This window comes from Rutidosis leptorrhynchoides, chromosome 4 (assembly GCF_046630445.1).
Source record: "Rutidosis leptorrhynchoides isolate AG116_Rl617_1_P2 chromosome 4, CSIRO_AGI_Rlap_v1, whole genome shotgun sequence".
Lineage (NCBI taxonomy): Eukaryota > Viridiplantae > Streptophyta > Magnoliopsida > Asterales > Asteraceae > Rutidosis > Rutidosis leptorrhynchoides.
In genome coordinates this window covers 516,507,726-516,528,080 of record NC_092336.1, presented here as the reverse complement: position 1 = coordinate 516,528,080, position 20,355 = coordinate 516,507,726, and the positions used below count along the sequence as shown (strand labels likewise).

The 20,355-nt window shown below is 35.5% G+C and overlaps 2 protein-coding genes across 2 annotated transcripts; one reads left to right on the top strand and one right to left on the bottom strand.

Moving 5' to 3' along the window:
- The first annotated feature begins 5,688 nt into the window (after positions 1-5,688).
- Positions 5,689-8,778, top strand: LOC139844864 (serine/threonine-protein kinase D6PKL1). The gene is made up of 3 exons (XM_071835087.1): positions 5,689-5,812; positions 6,275-7,465; positions 7,793-8,778. Exons 2-3 carry the CDS (start codon positions 6,324-6,326, stop codon positions 8,679-8,681), a joined length of 2,031 nt encoding a protein of 676 aa, XP_071691188.1. The 5' UTR covers positions 5,689-5,812; positions 6,275-6,323; the 3' UTR covers positions 8,682-8,778.
- Positions 8,779-10,451: 1,673 nt separating this feature from the next.
- Positions 10,452-18,927, bottom strand: LOC139844863 (leucine carboxyl methyltransferase 1 homolog). Its single transcript, XM_071835086.1, has 13 exons — positions 18,746-18,927; positions 18,285-18,373; positions 18,017-18,159; positions 17,574-17,621; positions 17,405-17,486; positions 17,171-17,270; positions 13,093-13,213; positions 12,826-12,873; positions 12,567-12,650; positions 12,357-12,421; positions 11,405-11,456; positions 11,201-11,239; positions 10,452-10,908 (listed from the first exon to the last, which is right to left on the bottom strand). Exons 1-13 carry the CDS (start codon positions 18,823-18,825, stop codon positions 10,837-10,839), a joined length of 1,023 nt encoding a protein of 340 aa, XP_071691187.1. The 5' UTR covers positions 18,826-18,927; the 3' UTR covers positions 10,452-10,836.
- Positions 18,928-20,355: the final 1,428 nt, after the last annotated feature.

Below are 20,355 nucleotides of genomic sequence, written 5' to 3'. Positions count from 1 at the left end.
GCAGTTGATTTTGTCACATAAGGAGTGCTCATTTTGCTCATAGATATGGATATGAACTAGCAACCCTCTAATCTTGTAATTTCTTTTATGTTTGGATGTTGTTACTTGTGAGCAACTTTGCACTATTTTTATAATCAATAAAGTTTAGCTTTTCAAAAAAAAAAAAATAAAAAAAAAAATATTCAATTAAATTAATATTAAATTATGACATCATTATTATGAAAATGAAAGTTAATTAGCTTGATGATGACATCATCATTTTAGAGTTTTATATGACTATATAGATTCGACTTATTTCCTGATTTAAAATTTACAAACTACAGTAACTCATAATAGAACTATAGAAGGTACGGGTAAAACTAAAATTAACATTACGATTAACAAGCATTTAACATGCATGCTATGCAATTACGTAACGGTACACCGATCGACTTTCTATTGTTTACGCCCTATATTACTTTCTTCGGCAAAAAATTTTGTACCATTTTGATTGCAGAACAAGGTGGTGGACGTTTGTGTTTACAGAAGATATAAATATAAAATATGGGAGTTGATCCGTACACCACTTCAAATTTGCCATACACCACCAAATATATTATTTAGACAGTTTTACCCTAATTTTTACACATCAAATTTGTCATACACCACCAAATGAAGGGTATAAATGTCTAAATAATTTATTTGGTGGTGTATGGCAAATTTGAAGTGGTGTACGGATCAACTCCCATAAAATATAGATAGATATAGTTGTGATAATATAGACATGATGTAATAGATTGATCATTGATGTCGGTATGTTAACCTCATTTAATATGATTACATCTATGAATAAACGGTGTCGTATTCAAGTAGTTAAATGACGTTAAATTCCATTATTATCCTCTGTTCGAGCTAATCGGTCTGTGTGTTTACATAGGAAACTGAAAGAAGATAATGTGTGTGTATATAAGCTTAAGGGAATTTTCATTTATCACCAATTGGTTTTAGAGTACTAGCGAGCTCTTGAACTTATATGCAGGATGTGTTGGTGGACCTAAATCGATCCTACAAATGATATCAAGCGGGGTGGCACGGTTTTGTGGCAGCGGAGGTTCAAACCGAGATGCTTGTAGACGTGACCAGGGAAGAGGTCGGGGTTTCGGGATGAGTCAAGATGGGGTTGACGTAAATCGATCCTACATCCTCGTGATCCTCCCATCTAGGTATTTTCAAGCATCCAAAATAGATTAATTACTTTTTCAATAAATAAACAAATAATACATTAGCGAAGATATGAGCTAGATTAGGAATCGTCCCATATTAATAGTCTACAGACAAAAAATACACAGTTTAAAGAAATGTTATAAAAGTACTGTACTTTCTGTTTACATTTCAGTTTTACCCTTACATTTTGTTTTCTCCTTTAATCCTATCCACATACATTAAGGGCATAATATAACTTAAGCTTCTTATTCTTTTCTATTTATGAATGTGGACAATTAATTTAGGACATCCAAAAATGAAATACTGGACTATTAATATGAGACGGAGGAAGTATATAGATTCTAATTGTTGAATTCTTGGGACCAATAGCAACCCGCCACCGTCACCCAATTTCATTTAGAAACCGAATTCGAAACTGATCAACCCGCCCCCGCCCAGAATTTTGACCCGGCACTGTAGCTACTGCATTAACTTTTTTTTTTTCTTGCACCCCGCGGCGAAGCGTAGACGAAAAAAACTAGTTTGCTTTATATCTTGTCCTCTAAACAATGAATGAGAGGAAGGGCATTGAACCCTAAACACTCATAGTATCAAGTTGTATACGTTTTTTTTAAACCCTACGAAAAATTTTCGTAGCCTACCTCTCCTCTCTTTATGTGTACTGCAATTTTTCTGCTTCCTTTTTCTACGACTATCTGAACAATGGCCGAAAGAAATTAGCATCCTGTTCTCACACTTACTAATATTAAGAACTTATACCTATTTTTCTTGAAACTGAAAAGAGCCAATACTCGTCATGTGTGGAACTCTTCCAAATTCATGTATAGTGTTGAGAAACGAGAGAATGACTAAAATCATAAGTATTTGAGTAAAATTTGATACCATTGATCAGTGGCGATTATAGGATCAAAATCCAATGGGGTCCCAAAAATTTATTTGATAACTTTCTTACACAAAATACTGAATATGTCGGGTCGAATATGTCGGGTCAAATCAGGTCGGATCGGGTCGCGCCCAAAACACAAACATAAAATTGAATAATACTCGCAAAATATAAGGTTGTTCATATGCAGTAGCAATTAATGGCACATACAGTAGCAATTTTAAATTAGCAATGACCTCTACAGTAGCAATTTTAGTAGTAGAAACTTTAAAATGCAAATTTATAACCTATTATCAATATGAATCGCATAACATTAACATTAGCCGTAAAATTGCAGTTTTCCTGACTTTTTAAAAAGAATAAGTTAGGTAGTTATGAGTGATAAGATTAAGGATTCATATACAATAACCTTATTATAAAAATATTTACCATTATACATGCATCTTACTTGCAACCATATAATGCATTCACCATGAGTATTCACAATAAAACATGTATATCTCAACATAAAAATTACACGTAATTTGTCATAATATATGTTTGATAGCAAATTTAACAAATTATATCCATTCTTAGACAAACATTACACATTCTGGTGAAAAAATTGTAAATTATGTCATGTTATATTACGCTTTTATTTTCATTTATATATTTGAAAATATTGTAAGATTTCTTAAATATCCAATGGATATCTATTAATCCACTTAATCCACTGAAATAGATTGATGAACTAAATTTAAATGGATATAGATATGGATATGGATGAACAAGAACTAAATGGATATGGATATTGCTTCATGCCCACACCTGATCCATATCCGATCCATTGACATCCCTAGGATGAAGGATTGAAAATAGAACCGTAAGAAATTGTGATGTAGAAGGGAGTTAAAAAGAATTAGAATTGAAATTGGACAAGCGTTTGTTTATTTTTATATCTAATATATTCAATGGCTCATACTATAAAAATCATATCATAAGTGGGTTAATTTCAAACACTTTAGTAGTCCAAATTATTAAACTATAATCTCTTTAAATTTATGGGGTCCCATTATTATATTTAGTGGTGTCCTGTACATAAAAAATAAAAATTTTGTGATAAATTTCGGAAAACTAGTGGTGTCACGGGACCCCGCAGGTCTACCCCTAAAGTCGCCACTGCCATTGGTTGAGTGACCGAATGCATTTTTCATGTTTTTCGGATCCCATACATAATTAACCTTGGCCATCGAGCATGAAATATACCGTTTTATGGCTTCCACGGTTATAGAATTCTCGAACACGGCTGAAAAACGGGGATGTTGTCATTTATAAGACAAGCTAAGCCGATAAACTCAAATATCGAGTACTCTCGACAATTTGTTGTTCGGTTTGAAATTGAAATTTGACAACTTCCAGTTTCGATTGCCCTCAAATTAATATCACGACAAGACATTTCTAATTATAAAGTTAACAAATATGTGTAGGTGTGAAGAAATCTGAAATCTCGATACAGTTTATTTATAGAGATGGGGAAAATATGGATAAGGGTCTGGAAAGCGGTCTTTCCAAAATCGGTTTCAGAATTCGTTCAGAAAAAGCACTGAACCTGATCTTCCCAAAATCGGGTTTAGTAGATGGTCAGGGACTGCATGTCACGCGTTTAAGAACTTGTAACCACGTAAGAGCACAAAGTGTCGTTCAATGTTCATTAATGACACTCGAATTGACTAAGGTGAGAGAAACTAGAAAAGTCCTTCAGTGTCTATTTTAATTATTTTATTTATTTAATACATTTATATTTATTTAATTTATTCTAATTAAAATAACATTTAAAATTAACAAAATAAAATACCATTATGTTTTAAAATTATAATAATTTGATCAATTTTTTTTTTTATCCATTTGTCTTATTTTTGTTCCAAAATCACGTAACCCATTCAAAAGCCCAATTTTAACACCGAAATCTTTGGTTGAGTGGTAAAAAGTCTCAGTTGATTTTGGGTCCGTATCCTTGAAAGAATAGGTACGAGTTTGAATTTACTTTGGTAGGGGGGGGGGGTCTCAAAGGTTGTGGCTCTGGTGTTTTTCACTCTGTGCGGGCCAAACAGTTAACTTAAAGCATTGTGAGTCCACTTTGCACGATGAATGCGAGAAATTTCTTTTTAACGCGTGTGTGAATAGCAAATAAGAATATTTTAGTCCAAATTTTCTGTTCAAATAAAAAGCAACCCAATTTAACCCTAGGTCAATTCTTCTTCTACAAAACTCACGCCACAATCCTTCTTTGCCTGCAAAAAAATAAAAATATAAATAAGGTTAAGACATAAATTCACAAAATATTAAAGATTCAATTCATTTCCATGTTTAACGGACAGAAATTCAAAATACAAACGTATAAAAAGGAGGAAAGCAGCGTCGATTAGCCGATGGTGGCTCGACGACGCCAACAAAGCACGCCGGCGCGATGTCATTTGTCATCCTGTCTCCGACGTCGATATTTGAAAACGGTGGTGACAAGCATCAACACTCGGTGCTCTAATCTAAACCAGTGTTGTAATAATCGGTTTATGTTGAATTGGTATAAACCAGTCTTCTTAGACCTTCTTTAACGGCCCCGTGTTGGGGTGTATGTGCTCCCAACACGCCTCCAACACATGGCTAATGGGGCGTGTTGGGTCGTGTGCTAGCGGCGTGCGTGCCAAGTGCACGGGAAGGAAACCAGCGTGCTCCAATTTTCCTTGTTTTTGATTGGTCAGTTTTTATTTATTAATTATCTTTTATCCATTATTTCACCCAACTTCTAATCAGATTTTAACACATCACATAACACGCCACTTAACACTCCACCCCATTACACAGCAATCTGGCAGCACGCTCATCAAGCACCCCACCCCCACCCAGCAACACGCCAAAACGCTCTTCAGGGATAAAGATGGTCTTAAGACCGGTTATACTCGTTTTGTAAATACATGAAATCCACGTACTCTTTGTCTAAAAACACTATAAAAATATACCAAAGGGCATTTAGCTCAGCGGTATCGTGGTGGCTCTCTAACCAAGAGGTTGAGGGTTCAAGTCTCACTTGAGACATATTTGTGGTTGTAAATATTCGTGTTAATTGTGTGTGTTGAGTTTGCTTTTCAAAAAAAAAAAAAAAAAAATACCCTTAAGTAAAAAAAATTTGTTTTTTTACTTGACTTCATTACTTCGTGATTAATGGAGCACCACGATACCACTAATATGTAAACTCTAACTTTTAAAAATATAATCCACATTTTAAATCCAGTTTACTCAAAGTAACTTTAAAAAAAAAAAAAAAATAGATATGAGAAGTGAGTGATTATGGGTTGATTGTAAAAACCATAAAGAAAGAAAATGTAAGAGAGTCTTTCTCTCTCTTTATAGACGAGTATATATACCTTCCATCCCTTGTGAACACATGACTAAAGTGTACCTTCCACCATGAAATAACAGAAAGAAATCAAAGTGAGAGAAACAAACAAAAGTAACAATATATTATTTTATTATTTATTTATTTATTTATTTATTTATTTATTTATTATTATTTATTTTATTTTATTATAAAAAGAGAAGCAAAGGGAAAAATAGCAGCAGCAGCAGTACTATGTATATTTTGTCATGGTCATAGCACCAGTTGTTGTCCCCTTTACCCTCTTCAGCTTTCTCATCTCTATTCTCACTCTCACCATTCAACCCACAATTCCCTCTCCCTCAGATCTGTTGGTATGTTTATTACTCCACTAATTTTAATCTTTAATCTTTAATGTTTCATGGTTTGATTTTTAAAGTTTAAATTTTTTACTTTTTCCTACACAAAATCTCCATTGATGTTACTATCCAAGGTAAAAAAAAAAAGCACATATTCATTGTGAAAATTAAAGTAGCAACTATGTAATAATCAATGTTGCAGTTACTAAAAATCTGATCTTTAGAAAGACCATAATAATTTTAGGACTGAATTAGTAGTGTAATAATAGTAATAGTAATAGTAATGGGACTTTATTTATTTTTGGAAGCTGTTTTTTTTACTCTGATTTCATTCAACCTTAATTTTGATACAATTTTGAAAATTAAATACTGTAACTTTTATTTACTAGATTGTAATTGTAATGGCAAGTCAAAAGTTTTTATCTTTCTTGTGACAGAGTGACTAAATGCTCATTAAATTGCTTTACTCTCTTGCAGAACTTTGAAAAGTATCATTCAATGATATTATTATGTACAATAACCAGAAATGAAAAGGGTTCATGATTCACAAAAGCTTTCACTTTCAGGGCAGGTGCATGATATCATTAAGGTATCTAATTCACATTTTGGTTTGGTTACACAAGACATGAATCGTTTAAACCCCGAAAATTTTCAAGATTTTAATATACCCGAATCGGTTAGAAAATGGAAAGGGAAAAACTGTTTGCAGGACAATGAGGAAGTTATGGTTGATATGTCCATTTTGAAGGAAACCGATGACCCGTATGATGACATCGGTTCGACATCGTTCTCAGGAGCGAGTCATCCTCCTGAGCCCGTTGACATGGACCTAATGAGGCCCGTTTGCGTACCGATTGGTCAAAAGAATTCCATTAAGGGACCGTTTTTAGAAGATCTTTCTATTCGTGTTTCTGGAATCAAACAAAGCCCGCCCGAAAGTCCATTTCTAGTTCCCCGCCCGTCACAAAATATCGAAAGCTCACCCATTCGCCAAGATTCTGACGAAAAGGAGTGCGTTTGGGATGCTTCTTTGCCTCCAAGTGGTAATGTAAGCCCGCATAGCAGTATCGATAGTACAGGTGTCGTTACGTCTATGAGCACGAGCACGTACCCTATGAGTGATGGAATGCTTAGCGTAGATCGTAATTTTGGAATTACCAAAATGCCCTTTCGAGGGGAGTCGTTAGAAAGTGGGAAAACGAGTATTAGTCGAGCTAGTGATAGTAGTGGTCTTAGCGACGATAGTAATTGGAGTAACTTTACGGGGACTACTAACAAGCCACATAAAGGTAATGACCCCCGATGGAAGGCTATTATTGCGATTAGGTCACGAGATGGGCTTTTGGGTATGAGTCATTTTAGGTTGCTTAGACTCCTTGGTTGTGGTGACATTGGTAGTGTGTATCAGTCAGAGTTGAGTGGGACCCGTTGTTATTTTGCAATGAAGGTGATGGATAAGGCGTCACTTGCTAGTCGAAAGAAATTGTCTAGAGCTCAAACCGAAAGAGATATATTACAGTTGCTTGATCACCCGTTCTTGCCGACTTTATACACTCATTTTGAAACGGATAGGTTTACGTGTTTGGTCATGGAATATTGTCCCGGAGGTGATTTGCATACGTTGAGGCAACGCCAACCTGGTAAACATTTCTCAGAATATGCTGCAAGGTATCGTTTTCCTCTATTAGTTCTTGTAGCAGTTCATATAATATTATGTGGCAATTTCGACCCATTTACTCTAAAATGAGTCGATTTGGGTTGTGTTTTATCTCAAACGGGTCGTATTAATACATTAAACTAAAAGGGGAAGTAGTCATTTTGTCAAGTTGGTTAAAAGTTGCGTTACAAATCCGCTATATATATTAATTCATTCAAACATTAAAACTATCTTAAGTGGCAATTTCGACCCATTTACTCTTATGAGTCAATTTTGTTGAAAAGTTATGTTATAGACTACATTGTTGTAATTTCTTTATTTCTTTCTGTTACGCGCAGGTTTTATGCAGCTGAAGTTCTATTAGCCCTCGAGTATCTACATATGCTCGGGGTTGTATACAGAGATCTAAAACCCGAAAATGTTCTAGTACGCGATGATGGTCACATAATGCTGTCAGATTTTGACCTGTCATTAAGATGTGCAGTGTCACCTACTCTCGTAAAGTCATCGTCTTTAGATTCCGATCCTTCCAAACGAGGCCCAAACAGCGCTTTCTGCGTGCAGCCCGCTTGCATCGAGCCCACATCAGTCTGCATTCAACCCGCTTGTTTTCTCCCACGTTTTTTCCCTCAAAGAAGCAAGAAAAAAAGAACGCCAAAACCGCGAACGGACCCCACCCCTCTTTTCGGCCATCTTCCCGAACTCATAGCTGAACCAACTGCAGCTCGGTCCATGTCGTTTGTTGGGACCCACGAATACTTGGCTCCTGAAATCATCAAAGGAGAAGGTCATGGAAGTGCGGTTGATTGGTGGACGTTCGGGATATTTTTACACGAGTTGTTATACGGACGAACACCTTTTAAGGGTGCAGGTAACCGAGCCACTTTGTTTAACGTGGTTGGCCAACAGCTACGGTTTCCTGACTCGCCAGCTACTAGTTACGCCAGCCGGGATTTGATCAGGGGTTTGCTTGTGAAGGAGCCACAACATCGACTCGGTGTAAAAAGAGGAGCTACTGAAATCAAACAGCATCCGTTTTTCGAAGGGGTGAATTGGGCTCTGATTCGATGCAGTACGCCTCCTGAAGTGCCACCACGACCTAAAGAAACTGACCCGCCCGGGAAGTTTGGGGCAGTTGACCCGATTGGTGTAGGCAGTAACAGTAAAAGAATGGTTGGGCCTGGTGTTAAGCCCGGAGGTAAATATCTTGATTTCGAGTTCTTTTAGCCACTTGATCGTTTCATATTAGGTTTGTCATAAAATTGTTGTTGCTGTGTTGTAATCGCTCACCGACTCTATTCAATTTATATGTGCAATCAATCCAGTGCTGCATTATTGTGTTATCATTCCAGGAATTATTTCTGCTAAAATTTTCACTCATTTGTACTACATGTTTGGTATATTTATCATGGGTTTTGTCTTTTGGGCCTACGGGTCATTTTTCCAAATCTGGTCGAGCAGGTCATTTTGCCGACCCGGGATGAGCTGGTCATGTGCTGCCCCGGTCCGGGTCGAACGCTTCATTTTGGTGACCCGGGTCAAACGTATTGGGTTAAAACCGGTTTGGGTCGAGTTGACATGCTAATTTATCCATTAGTTGTCTTTTTATAAAATTTACTACAGTAATTGTTAGTTTTTCTATAAAATTTTTACAAACGATACAGTTCAATATGGATTATAACATTGGATAACTGTTTTCCTATTTTAAGCAAAAAGATAGATCAATTAGTTGTAGTCCATTCAAAGTGCAAACCAGGTTAACCAAGTGGTCATGTTCATAGGGTCTTGGACTTGCATTCTGTTTATGTATAGACATGACTACATGGGCTTAATTCTTTTGGCGGCACCTATATTTATTATTTGTTACTTATGAAAGGTGAACGTAAGACATGATGTGTAAAAGCATAGATCAAATGCTTTTTGTGGGGTCTTTTGATAGTGGCAACTCATGAATAATTTGCTTTTTGATGGAGGATGACCATCAATATTAGTTAGTGAGATTTTGAAGGCTGCATCGTTTTGTTTTATAATTCCAAGTTTATGGTTGCATCATTGGATTTTTAATCACCATGTTTTGATGATGTCTTACCTTTTATTGACAAAATAATATTGGAAGGGTCCATAAAATTGTTTATGAATTACTCCGTATTATGTTGTATGATTTTATTCTTTTTTATTAATTCCAAGTTCCTGGCTTGGTTATAGCTTTTATAAGCTAGTTGTATTGTGTAGGAGTAAAGAATCAACGAAGACATAAACATTACATACAAATATCAACACGAACAATTTAAAAATGCATATAATCGGATGTTTTTTTCTAACGGCAAAATTTAATTAAACAAAAACTCCGTGACAAAGCGCTAAGAGAGATTACAAAGGCTTTTGAAGTCATGCGTTTCAATTAAAAACTATATGACTTCTATTTTCCAACCAATTAAAAAAGCGCAATTTAACATATCACATCACAAAGAAAAAAGATTAAATTTTTTAAACGACGGATCATTAAAAATGATGCAATTTCTAAAGCGAACATATTGTTTTGGAGTGTATTAAACTTACCTTTTATAAACCTAACTTTAAAATTATTACGGTATGTTTTGATAATCTAAAAACGTTTATCATATGTATTTAACTTACTATTTGTACCCATATAACTTAAACGTCTATCAACCAAGTTGAACCCCGGTCTAATTTTAAAACAAAATTACCAAACCCTATCCGCATTGAACCAAAACTAAAACAAACTACATCAAAAGTTAATGACACCTAACCACCCACGACGTCTTGTGCCGTGACCCGAAAGCACCTAACCACCTAAGACGTCTTGTGCCATGGGCCGAAAGCACCACATAGCAAATTGAAAGAGAGCACATGTAACTTTGATGAAACTGGAAACTGACCGCTCCTAACCAACCAGTTATTATGATGATTGTATAAGCAGGGAACTAATAGATGACTTAACCTTCTTAAAAATTACTGTACAAAACTTTTAGGGAATTTATAGGACCAAAAGATTGATGAAACTACCATTGTAATGTCGTTTTCACCCCTAAATAAGAAATAACCGGGGTCTACCACAAAACAAAATTACACAGTTAAATACTACAGTAATAATTAAAACACTTTAATAACAAGGACCCACAGTGGATCACTGGCAAACCTAAAAGTAAAGCAGAACTGTTTTCTTGAAAGATTCAAATCATAACACCTAGCATTACCCACAAGATTCAATCAACCACACATACTGTATATAGCAGCTTTCCTCTTTCTGAACTTTGGTAGTTCTTGTTACCAACCATGTGACAGTCACGTGATACATGTAATGAATGTGATTAATTTCCTAACCTTTGAATATCATATTAGCAAAGCCCTGTGGCTTTTTTCATGGAGATAGTGCTGTGGAAGTAGTAGTCACAGGCTGGTCTTTAGGGAATCCATAATCTTCAAACATGCCCTGAAACAAATTTCTCAAAAAATAATGAGTGTTTAATATTTAGGACTGAAAACATTAGATTTTATTGAAATTTTTAACAAAGTTTAGACGTTATGACAGCAAATCTTATATTTTAGAGTAATCTTAGATTACCTAATACCTAATCTTACTCACTTTCCATTAACTAATCATCGGATTCTTGGATGTCAGTTAGTACAATCACATTCAAAATGCAAATAAAAACATCCCCTAAAATTAAGAAATAAGTATACATGAGGAAAGAGTGGTATGTGTAAGTGAATGGAATTCGTACCATAGCATCGTTGATTGCAATAGTCACACAGTAGTGCTCCTGAAAGCCAACATTGGGGACATGAGTCAGTACTATATCCCAAGCGTTACCCGACATTTACCCCAGATAAGTTTTAATAAATTTTATTGGACAAAATACGGAGAATACTATAAGCAAAATTTTCGGATAAGGGAAATGATCTATAGCAAAAATATCAAAACTTGCCTGCAACATGTACCATTCTTCAAACTCATCAAACAATTCCAATCTTTCAATCCTGAACAACAAACATTAATTATTATTTTTTTTCATAAAATTTCCCATTAGAAAATTAACGACACAATACTAAGAAAGGAGCCAAATAGGGAAACTGTGAACTTAACAACATTGTTTTAAGTTTTCTGATTTTTAAGGATATCGTTTAAGATCAAGTGAAGAAAAATTACTCCAAGTTAGAACTATTCAAACACAACCTAAAATAGCCTGATATAAATCTACAATGAATTAGTTGTTCCACAACTCCCCAGGTACCAATTCTTATTTTAATGAGCGACAGACTGGGGCGGAACATAGTGTTACCCAAAGGGGGTCCGCCCCACCTGAATTTAAAGGGAAAAAAAATTGTACACTAAAAGTTTTTTTTTTATACCAAAAATTAAGGTTTTTTTAGTGTTTACCCCTGCTGACGATGAAAAATGTATTGAATTTATACACCCGCCACATCTGTATCCGGGTTTAAGTTCCGCCACTGGCGACAGCATAGAGTGAAACACACTGGTAGCTACAATGTGTTTGTTGGAGGTAGCAAAATGGAAGTGTTGGGTTGGTAGAATAAGGGCTCAAAACAGCTAATTTATGGTACACGTAGAAACGGGCTTGGTTGGGTTCACCCAAAACACCTTTTCAGCGTATTTGGGAACACTTTATAAATTAAACGAATAAGTAATGTGCGTGTAAAACATTTTATTTGTTTGTATATAAAAAAAAAATACAACAATAATCTATCTTTTTGAAAAGTGGCTCCAATGGGTTGCAATGTTGTACGACTTTAAACTAGCTTCATTTATGGCTAGATTTTCTTAGTTTGATCTGAATGTACTCACTCATAAGGTAAATGGGTTAAAATGTCTACTTCTAGTGATTGCCATGTTTCCACGTATAAAGATGCACAAAATACCTTTGTCGTTCTCGAGGTTCAATAAAGCTAGTATAGATCTTAAGCATATCCCAGGCAACAGCTCTCTGAAACTCATCACAATTATTAGTCAAGACACTGGATATAAATAAAAGTATAAAGAAGAAATATTTATCTAATAGTTGGCCACTTAATGCCTTGTAAATTTGCTTTATATAAATCTAACAGTGAGAATGCACATCCAAAACATACCTGCCAACCCTGATCAAGGAAAAGTTTTTCCTTTGCAAGCAATGTAGGCGTATCATAAATGCCTAATAACCCACAACCCCGGCTCTAAAAAAAGACACACATTCACATCAATATTGTCCTTCACAAGTAATATGTTATATGCGCTGCATAGAGGTGGTAATTACTATAGAGTTAAATTTACAATTACTTTTGACATAAGGCATAGATGAAATCTTTTAGATCCATTATTATAAGGTACAAAACATGAAACATATATTACCTCCAAGTTTCTGATCATTTGTTGCCCAAAAGCATCATGAGGAAGTATCTGTTATCGCAGGAAAATAGAATATGATGCCTTATTTAAAGGTATAACAAATTTACATAAAACAGATAAGTCTTCAAGCATGATAAGCATGTATTTTGGGTGTGTCATATAAAGTGCATTTTCACTATTTAGTAGATTTTAAGTTGAATCCACTTATTTTGCCAGAATCATCACTATGTATTTCAATGAAACATAGAGTTATTCATTAGAAAACAGTACCTGCTCATATAAAAAGAATACTGATGTAGAAAACGTTCTTGAGGCCCATTCAACAATAGCTCGGCTCGAGTCAGGATCCAAGTATATTAAAACGCATTCTGCAATTATAAATGTTGGCAAGCTGATGGTAACATCAGTAAAAACGGCTCAAGTGTTTCAAACAGACATCATTCTTTAATATAAATGAAAGAATTGGCAAAACAACAATACTTCATTTCCTAATAATCGGAACAAATTCATTTTCTGGGACATCTGAAATTACATGCAGCCTTCACTTCCTTTTGCAAATTCTCAAACAAATACATCAATTTTACATAGTAATCAACACTGATAATATAGTGTGAAATAGCTTAAATGGGTATGTGATGGTGATAAGAACCCTAAGGCTCCGTTTGGCTCACGGAATCCAATAAACGAGGCCTAAGTATTTTCATGGGATCTTGAAAGCTAGAAAAACGTAAGAATAGAATGGAAAGTATCCGTGATGAACAAGGAAATAGATATTTTGGAGCTGAGGTTGCAGAGCTATTTGTCTCACACTTTAAGAAAATCTTAGGGGTTTCTAGTAATGTACAGCCTTTGGATTCAATTGGGGATATATTTAGAGAAACTCTTAGTGCAGAAGAAGCGCAAAGTATGATTGATGAGGTCACAGATAATGAAATCAAGGAAGCTATATTTGATATAAGGAGCACCAACGCATTTGGACCTAATGCTTACACATCCTGTTTCTTCAAAAAAGCATGGGCTGTGGTAGGTAATGAGGTATGTTTGGCTATAAAAGAATTTTTTAATACGGAGAAATTGTTAGGAGAGGTGAATGCAACTTTATTAGCCTTGATACCTATAACTGATACACCAAATAAAGTATCTGAGTTCAGACCTATAGCTTGTTGCAACGTATTGTATAAATGCATTAGCAAATACTCACTAACAGGATGAAAAATCGGGCTTAGCAAGCTGTGTACTTGAATCAGAGTGCATTTATACCTGGTAGATCTATTCAAGACAACATCCTTTTGACTTAACAGCTTCTGAAAGGATATAACAGAGTAAATGGACCTACGAGGTGTGCTATGAAAATATATATTCAAAAGGCCTATGATACTGTGAGTTGGGAGTTTCTAGAACGGACACTAAGAAAGTTTGGATTTCATGATAAAATGATTAGATGGATCATGACATGTATTACTAATTCATCATTCTCAATATGTATTAATGGTGTAGAGGGCTGAGACAAGGAGATCCAATATCTCCTTATTTGTTCACTTTAGTTATGAAGGTTTTAACCCTATAACGGTCAAGTATATAAAGGATTCTAGTGATTTCAAATATCATTTTGCGCGTAAACTGATAAAGCTATCCCACCTCTGTTTTGCTGATGACTTCTTGGTGTTATGTAAAGGGGATCTTAGATCAGTGAAGGTGATCAAAGAAAGTCTTGAAGAATTTAGTTTGGTTTCTAGATTGTTCCCTAATTTGCAGAAAAGTACCATTTTTTGGGAGTGTTCCTACTAATATAAGGAATGATATTCTGAATATTCTGCCATTCAGTGTTGGAACATTTCCTATTAAGTACTTGGGAGCTCCATTGCTTGCTAAACGACTTGGGGTTGGTGAGTGTAAGATCTTAGGATGCGATTCCAAGAGCCGAACGAGAATGAATACCACACAGAAAAGTCAAGACCAGGCTCCCTAATAGAATGTTTAACCCGACTAGTAGGACATGCAGTTCTCCCCTTAGCCTTAGGGCAGGCACGAAATCAAATAACAGCCTACCCACCTACCAGCCTACCTTGTTCATATCGAGTCGGACAGGAGACACTCTTTAAAGTTAATAGAAGCAATTCCTTTTAGTTGCTTGAAAATAGGAGCAAAGATAAAGTCAAAGGAAAAGTCAATTGATAGAGATAAAAAGTTATCACATGCTGGGAGACTTCACATGATCAAATCTGTTCTGACATCAATGCAGATTGACTAAGCTTCTGTTTATATGATACCCCAAACTGTCATAAAAAGATTGAAAAATTACTAAAATGCTTTTTGTGGGCTCAAAAACATAGTGCTAAAGGAAAAGCTATAGCGGCACAGAAATTTATATGCAGGGCAAACGACCAGGGTGACTTGGTATAAAGCTTGTGAATTTGTGGAATGAACTGCTCCTCATAAAGCAGTTATGGAAGATTGTTGCTCAAAAAGAATCTCTGTGGCTTTAATGGGTTCATACTGTCAAATTAAAAGGAGGAAGTTTTGGGGAAGTAGACATGAATATGCAAATAGCTGGGGATGGAGGCAATTGTTAGCTTTAAGAAATAAAGTCAAATCCCATATTCTTCACAGAATATGAGATGGTCAACATCGATTGATTATTGGGGGAGATCTTAATGGACATATAGGAACGGGTTCGGAGGGATACGCGGGTGTCCATGGGGGCTTTGGGTATGGAGTAAGAAATGAAGAAGGGCGCTCTATTCTCGAATTTGCTGTTGCCCAAGATTTGGTTGTTGCAAACTCTTTCTTTAGGAAGATGGAAGCTCAGCTAGCAACTTTCCATAGTGGGGGTCATAGTACCCAGATTGATTATTTGCTGCTTCGCAAAGCGGACCTTAGGTCATGCGGTGACTGTAGAGTCCTGACTAACTGGACCTGCCCCACCCAAAGCAGATTATTAGTCATGGACTTATTCCTACAGAGACGAGCTACTAGGAGTGTGAGACCAGCACGATCTAGAATTCTATGGAAGGATTTGAATGAAGAGAAGGCCGAAACTTTTAAAGCTTCGGTTCTAGAAAGACTGGAGGCAGGAATGGATATTCTTGCCTACGTGGATGCGGATCAGATGTGGAATAAACTAGCGTCCACTATTAGAGATGTAGCCAAGGAATCCCTAGGTGTGGCAGTTGGGACATCGAGGGGACATAGGTCTAGTAGAGAATCTTGGTGGTTTAGCACCGAGGTTCAAACCAAAGTCGCGCTTAAGCAACTGAGGTTTAGAGAGCTCATTGCATGTCGGGAGGGGACACCTGAGGATGGAATTAGGGCAGAAGAAAGATATAAAGAAGCCAAGAGAGAAGCAAAAAAGGTTGTGGCACGTGCCAAAGAAAAAGCATATGAAGATTTGTATAAGAAACTAGACTCTAAAGAAGGAGCAAATGATATCTACAGGATTGCTAAAGCTAGGGAGCGTAGGAGGAGAGATATAGACAACATCAAGTTTATCAAGGATGAAGCCGGCCATACCATAGTGAAGGAAGATGAAATTAGGAAGAGGTGGGAAATGTATTTCTCATCTATTTTCGTCGGTGGAGGAGCCGGGCGCCAAGAGGATTTTCAAGACTTGGTTGTAAGACAATTTCGGAATAACAATTTCTGTAGGAGGATCAGCCAAGAAGAAGTAAGATTGGCACTACGGAAGATGGGGAGAAATAAAGCTGTTGGACCAAATCAGATTCCCATAGAGGCTTGGCGATGTCTTGGTGAGGATTGTTGTTAAGTGGTTGACGTGTCTTTTTAACATTATGTCTAGAAGCTATAAAATGCCATCGGAATGGAGACTCAGCGAGACTATTCCCATCTACAAAAGTAAGGGGGACGCTCAAATTTGCGGTAATTATAGGGGCATAAAATTACTTAGTCATACTATGAAGCTATGGGAGAGAGTGATTGAGACTAGACTCCGACGCGAAACAAATGTTTCGGAGAACCAATTTGGTTTCATGCCAGGGCGCTCTTCGGTTGAGGAAATTCATATTATAAGGAGCCTTATGGGTAAATCATGAACTACGACATGGATGAATGAAGGTATTCTTGCCTAGTTTTTGTATTCCTAGTGTGTCATGAAAGATGGGACAGCTTCAGAAAGCTTAGAGATCGGGTTTAGTTTGAAATAAAATTGTTGTTTGGTTTGTTCAGGTGTTCATGGTATGCCATGGACCCTAAACCCTAAACCCTAATACCCTAAACCCTAAACTATGATTCTTAATTTGTTAATATAATATTACCTTCTAAAAAAAACAAAAAACAAAAAAAAAATACACTAATAATTTCAGTTTCATGAGAAATTAACATATGCACACACCTTGGATCCATATGAGCTACTATGATGTCATTTAAGCTTTCTATATCCCTCAAATCAATAGGGAGAAGTTTGTAATTATCACTTATTACTTCTCCTTTCTCTGCACCAGAACAAAAAATATGTATTCCGTATCTTTTTAGTATATTTATAATTTAATCAATAAAGAAAGAATCTAGCAAAGTGAAACCTAATCAAAAGGCAGTTGCATATACTATGTCATGAAGGGGAAAATACCTCGACAAATTGATGCCGTCTCACTGATTTTTTCCCTTAACTTGCCAGAAGTTTCAATAATGGTTGCCTTTTTAGTAGTCACCTATACGAAGTGCAAGTTATAACGTTAGATCAAACATCATAGAGATAACACAATCAATGACATTTTCATAGTTTCTCGAATTCTCACCTCCTTAAAATCTAGTTCAACGTACAAATGTGGTGCTTTCCCTTCATCCTGCCAATGTTTATTTATAATTTTTGTAAACAATGATGTTCATAGAATAAAACCACAATCACACGTAAAAGAATAAAACGAAAAACACAAATAAGGGTGCTAAACAACAATACAGTATATCTCAAATCACTTTTTTTAACGGCCGGTTAGTTGGTTAAACGCACGCACCCGCGGAGGAGGAAACCCACTCTCGAATCCCCGAAGGGGAGTTGATTTTATCTGAGGTCCCACCCACCCAGAAGGTGGAATGGTGACTCAGCATTTGTGGGAAAACCTCCCCTCCCATGGATTCGAACCTGCACCACCTGGAGTGAATACAGGCCAGCACACATGGAATGGCCACCCAGGCTATGCCCGGATGGTTAGTATATCTCAAATCACTAGCAACCACAAACCTGCAACTGAAAGTAGGTTGTATCAAAACCAGCTCCTAGTGACAAAATCTGCTTTTTGACATGACCACCATTGCTCGATCCCGTTTCAGAATTCAAAAACATATTGAGAAACTTCCGGAAAGTAGCCCAACGAGCGAAATAACCTTAACAAGTCATGCAAGGGTAATATGTATTATGTAAGAAAAATTAAAATAGAAGAAAAAATATCAAGAACCATGTCATTACTCAGTCATATAACTTATCATTTCAAGCATCAAACAATACGTACCACGGTTTATAATCGGCGCTCTCCTGACAGGTCTTCTAACAAATAAATGTACATAGTCATCTTTAATATATCCTTTCTTCACACAAGACCTTACATCCATATCCATATATACAATAAAATCAATAGTTTAGTCCATAAATTCATACAAAGAATGTTCAATTAAAATGAAAATTATACGTGACAGAAGTTAATTAATCTTTTCAACAGAATTTGGCTATTGGCTATTGGCTATTTAGGGTTCAATTTGCAACATATTAATAAAATTTATGAACCTAACCATTAACTGCTACGAACAGGATGTATTATAAGCTAATAGGAATGGGAACTGAATATCGTAATAACGTAGGTTTTGATTCAGAAACCCTAATATATATATATATATATATATATATATATATATATATATATATATATATATATATATATATATATATATATATCGTATTTGGGTGAATACATACAATTTACTGGCGGAAGCATCGTCATTGGTTGCCTGAACAGCTGCTCTGTTACTACGCGAATCCGCTGTTGATTTATCCATCTTCTTCCTCAACAATTAAGTAAAACAGATTCAAGTTTAGATCATATTATTATTTGAATTTGATTGATTGAGTAGTATTAATTATTAAATTGTTTTTAGGGGCAGGTTTTGTTGTTTTTTGGGAATGACTTTTGAGTATGGGAATGGGAATGGGAATGAGAATGGAATGAGGGAATGGGAATGGAATGAGCAAGGTAGTTAAATTCGCTATTTGGATCGGGATTAATCGGTCGGAATTTTGAAATAATTAGTCGAAGATTCAGGGATAAATCAGTGATTAATCGAGGATTAATCGGATTTTACTTTATATATTTAAATATTAAATTTCAAAAGTATTATGTGTAAATAAAGAAGAAAGTCATAACCATAAACATAAATTTTAACATAATTGTCTAAAATTGTTTATTTTGTTCAAAAATTCAAAATTTCTAGTTTAAATTCATGTTAAAATGTTGACTAATTTTGACTTTGAACGACTTTGATAATCCAATTTGATTTTGACTCATCAATCGACGTTGACCGATTAATTAAACGAATTTTGAAAAATCGGAGCGAACTGTTCTTAAAAATGAGTAATTGGAGATTAATCGGTTCTTAAAAATGAGTATTAAGAACAAATATATGCGGGTAGTCTATGTGGTCCGTACATATTACACCTTTCAGTTTTTAAACTTTCTTTTTTTCATGGACGGTCCTCGTGATTTGCACATTTTGCGTATACAAACTTTAAAACTGACGAACGTTAAAAACCTCCGTTAAATCATCTTACGTGAGTTGCACATGAGTATAGAATCGTCATTTTATTCTCTTCGCTTTTCTTTTCCTCTTTCCATTCATTTTGTTACAAAGACCCAATATGATAAATAAAAACAGTACCTCAAAATCATATTTTAGTTGCAATATAAAGCCAACCAAATCTAACTAAATCAAAACTCTAAAATCAATTTAGTAATCAAAAATCATTTATTTAAAAAACTTGAACTGATGGTATCAAATGTTCGTCTTGTTTTTGTTGCTGATAAACTAACACAGATCTTTATGGCTTTTGATATGCCATTATAGGGATATTCGCCAAAATACACTTTTTTAAAAAGTTTTCAATGAGAATACACTTTAAAAAAAAAATGTCAACATACACCATTGGGTAGACCAAAGTGTTGGTCGACCACCATATATCTTGGTCGACCACCTCATTTTTCAAGGTGATCGACCAAGCTTCATGAGTCCCCGGTCGACTACCATGTAAACATGGTCGACTACCTCTCTTTTTTTTATGGTCGACTAACCTCACAAGAAACAAGGCGGGCGACCCAATCCATGGTTGACTACCAAAAATTGGTATATATGAAAATGAAAATAATAAATAATAATATACATACCCCAATAAACATGCTTCTTGGTTAGTCGACCTGCATCTTCACATCATAATAAATAATAGATAATAAATAATAATATACGTACCTGCATTCTCTTGGTTAGTCGACCTAAATAATAATATACGTACCTGCATTCTTCTTCTTCCCCGAAACC